This window comes from Triticum aestivum, chromosome 4D (assembly GCF_018294505.1).
Source record: "Triticum aestivum cultivar Chinese Spring chromosome 4D, IWGSC CS RefSeq v2.1, whole genome shotgun sequence".
Classification (NCBI taxonomy): Eukaryota; Viridiplantae; Streptophyta; class Magnoliopsida; order Poales; family Poaceae; genus Triticum; species Triticum aestivum.
Genome location: NC_057805.1, coordinates 515,831,670 through 515,834,217, shown reverse-complemented (window position 1 = coordinate 515,834,217; position 2,548 = coordinate 515,831,670). Strand labels below are relative to the sequence as shown.

The 2,548-nt window shown below is 50.7% G+C and overlaps 1 protein-coding gene across 1 annotated transcript; it reads left to right on the top strand.

Annotated features, from left to right (window-relative positions):
• The first annotated feature begins 1,237 nt into the window (after positions 1 to 1,237).
• LOC123100808 (14 kDa proline-rich protein DC2.15-like) lies at positions 1,238 to 1,712 on the top strand. Its single transcript, XM_044522683.1, has one exon. It carries the CDS (start codon positions 1,376 to 1,378, stop codon positions 1,676 to 1,678), a length of 303 nt encoding a protein of 100 aa, XP_044378618.1. The 5' UTR covers positions 1,238 to 1,375; the 3' UTR covers positions 1,679 to 1,712.
• The last annotated feature ends 836 nt before the right edge of the window (positions 1,713 to 2,548 follow it).

Sequence of the window (2,548 nt, the reverse complement as noted above, 5' to 3'; positions counted from 1 at the left end):
TGGAACATTTCGTAATTACTACTGCAAAAAAGAAAAGGAAAATACATTTAAGGCTTGATTCCTGATAGAATGATGACAAGAGGTACAACTTTGATTGCTGACCATATGAAGCAACAACTGGTTTAGTAAGTGCAGGTTGGAATATGGCTTGTTGTTCCTTGGAAGCCTTCAAACAAGTTGGCCCTTGCATTTTATGATTCCTATGACTTGTTTTGTGTGCACAGCTGTACTCCCGTCCGTGACCGACATATACAATATTCAAATTTAAACCAGTCTCCCAATTTCGCAAGGATCCACTACTTCAAAGTGGTTACATTTTTTAATAACATCAACCATCATGTAGGAACAAACGTCAACACGCGTCTACTAATGCAGCGATCTTGGCACTAGTGGTTTTCCAACTTTCTTATAACAACTAATGTACGCACATAGTTTCATAAGCACACATATCCAGATCAGACTGCTAATTGCATTCACACGCAAGCTAACTCTCACAAGCAATTCATCAGCATTGCACCCATCTTTCTTTACCCTATAAATACCAATCCTAAGCACCACCACAGGGCATCATAGGCACATAGTAGCAATTAGCAATCAGCTAATCGATCATTTTGTTCCGTACTTGTAATCACTCGCAGCTAGCAATGGCAGGCAAGACATCGATGGCGGTGTTCTTGGCCCTCGCTCACCACCAGCTCACCCTCTCATCGCTCTGACTCTCTCTGGCACATAAACAGGAAGAAGGAGGGAGAACACGGCGGGCACGATGGTTTCCGGCGCACATACTCCTGCTGCATCGCCCAGATGCAGAGGCCGGAGGTCATCCTCCTTTTCTAAAAAAAAACATACTCCTGCTGCACGAACAGCAATTTTCCCGGAGCTCAAACTCCAACCCACGTCGTTACAACAATCACCGCGGCGGCTTTATACTCGAGCCTGCATTGGGACATGCCCCCACGCTCGTTACTTGACCGGGTGCACGATCTGGCCCCGCTCTGGCCGCGTCGACTACGCGCGCCCGTACTCGCGCGACGCGGCGAGCCCGCAACAGATCTCCACGCTCACCCCGCCGGGTTCGGCAACGACCTAGCCCTATTAACACGGCGAGCAGTGCACGCACACACGCACACCTCGCGCCACACACACACAAGTCAGACCAAGCCTGGACATAAGTCAGACAATGCCCATACACTAGTCAGAACATGCCCAGACTATGGCCAGACACGCACACCACGACCCCGACGCAGCCCGAACCGCGCCTCACACGCCCCGCGCGCGCACGCACACACGCCCGACGTGTCTCGCCGTCGCTTATTGCCCATCACTGGCCGTGTTCTCCCTGGCCAGCGCGTGTGGGGGGGACTGCCCGACGCCCATGACGCCATCAACCCCGTCGACCCCGACACCGACCCCGGCGTCGCTCGGTAGGTGCCCGCGCGACGCACCGAAGCTGGGCGTCTGCGCCAACGTGCTTGGCCTGATCAAGGCCAAGGTGGGGCTGCCGCCCACTCTTCCCTGCTGCCCGCTGCTGAAGGGGCTCGTCGACCTCGAGGCGGCCGTGTGCCTCTGCACGGTGCTCAAGGCCAACGTCCTCGGCATCAACCTCAACCTCCCCATCGACCTCAGCATCATCCTCAACCACTGCGGCAGGAACGTGCCCACCGGCTTCATGTGCTAATAAAAACGATCGAGGAAGCATTATATATTCTGCATGCAGGGTTTGTTTGTTTGTTTATTTGCTTGCTTGCTGCTTGACGTGTGCATGCATGCCATGGAGAGCTGGTGCGTATGTACGTAGCCGGTTTCTTTTTTTATTATTATTATCATTCTTAATTCAATTCTGTATTGCTGATTGAGTTCTTTCGTGGCGTGTGGCTTGTATTCGTTTTGTACGACCTGCATGATGAATAAAGTTATTTTCTCATATTTTTTTCAAGGGGTAATCTTGCCGCTTTATTTAACTATAAAGAAGTTTGGAATATCATCCGAGATTACATCTAAAATAAAATCTGGGGGAGTCACAAGCCAAAGCTCAGACCTCTCTTCTGCTACCCCTACTTTCGCTAATTTGTGTGCGGCAACATTAGCAGAACGCTGAGTCCAAGTAACTCTGAAATGCTCAACAGAAGTGAGCATCCCTTTAATCTCCTGAATCCATGGCCCCGTTGTAGACAAGTTCTTCGCCAGATTGTTTATCATGTTCACCACCGACTGGCTGTCCAACTCCACATGTATTTTGTCTAAACCGTTATCGAGCACTAGCCGGATCGCTCGTCTACATGCCAAGACATCAACTGATTCTGGATCCACAATATGAGGAAAATATTGCACATCCCTGCCCTAAATGCACCATTGTTTTCCCTGGCCACAGCTCCACCGCTACCCTTCTCGCCATACCTGGAGACTGCACCGTCGGAGTTCACCTTCAACCACCCGTCCTCTGGTGGTTCCCAACGCTGGGTGATCTTAGTGTCCTGTGACCGCACCTTTGGCTCATGAACAGTTCCATTCCTGCATATGAGTGAACACCGACGCCATGATTTCTTGT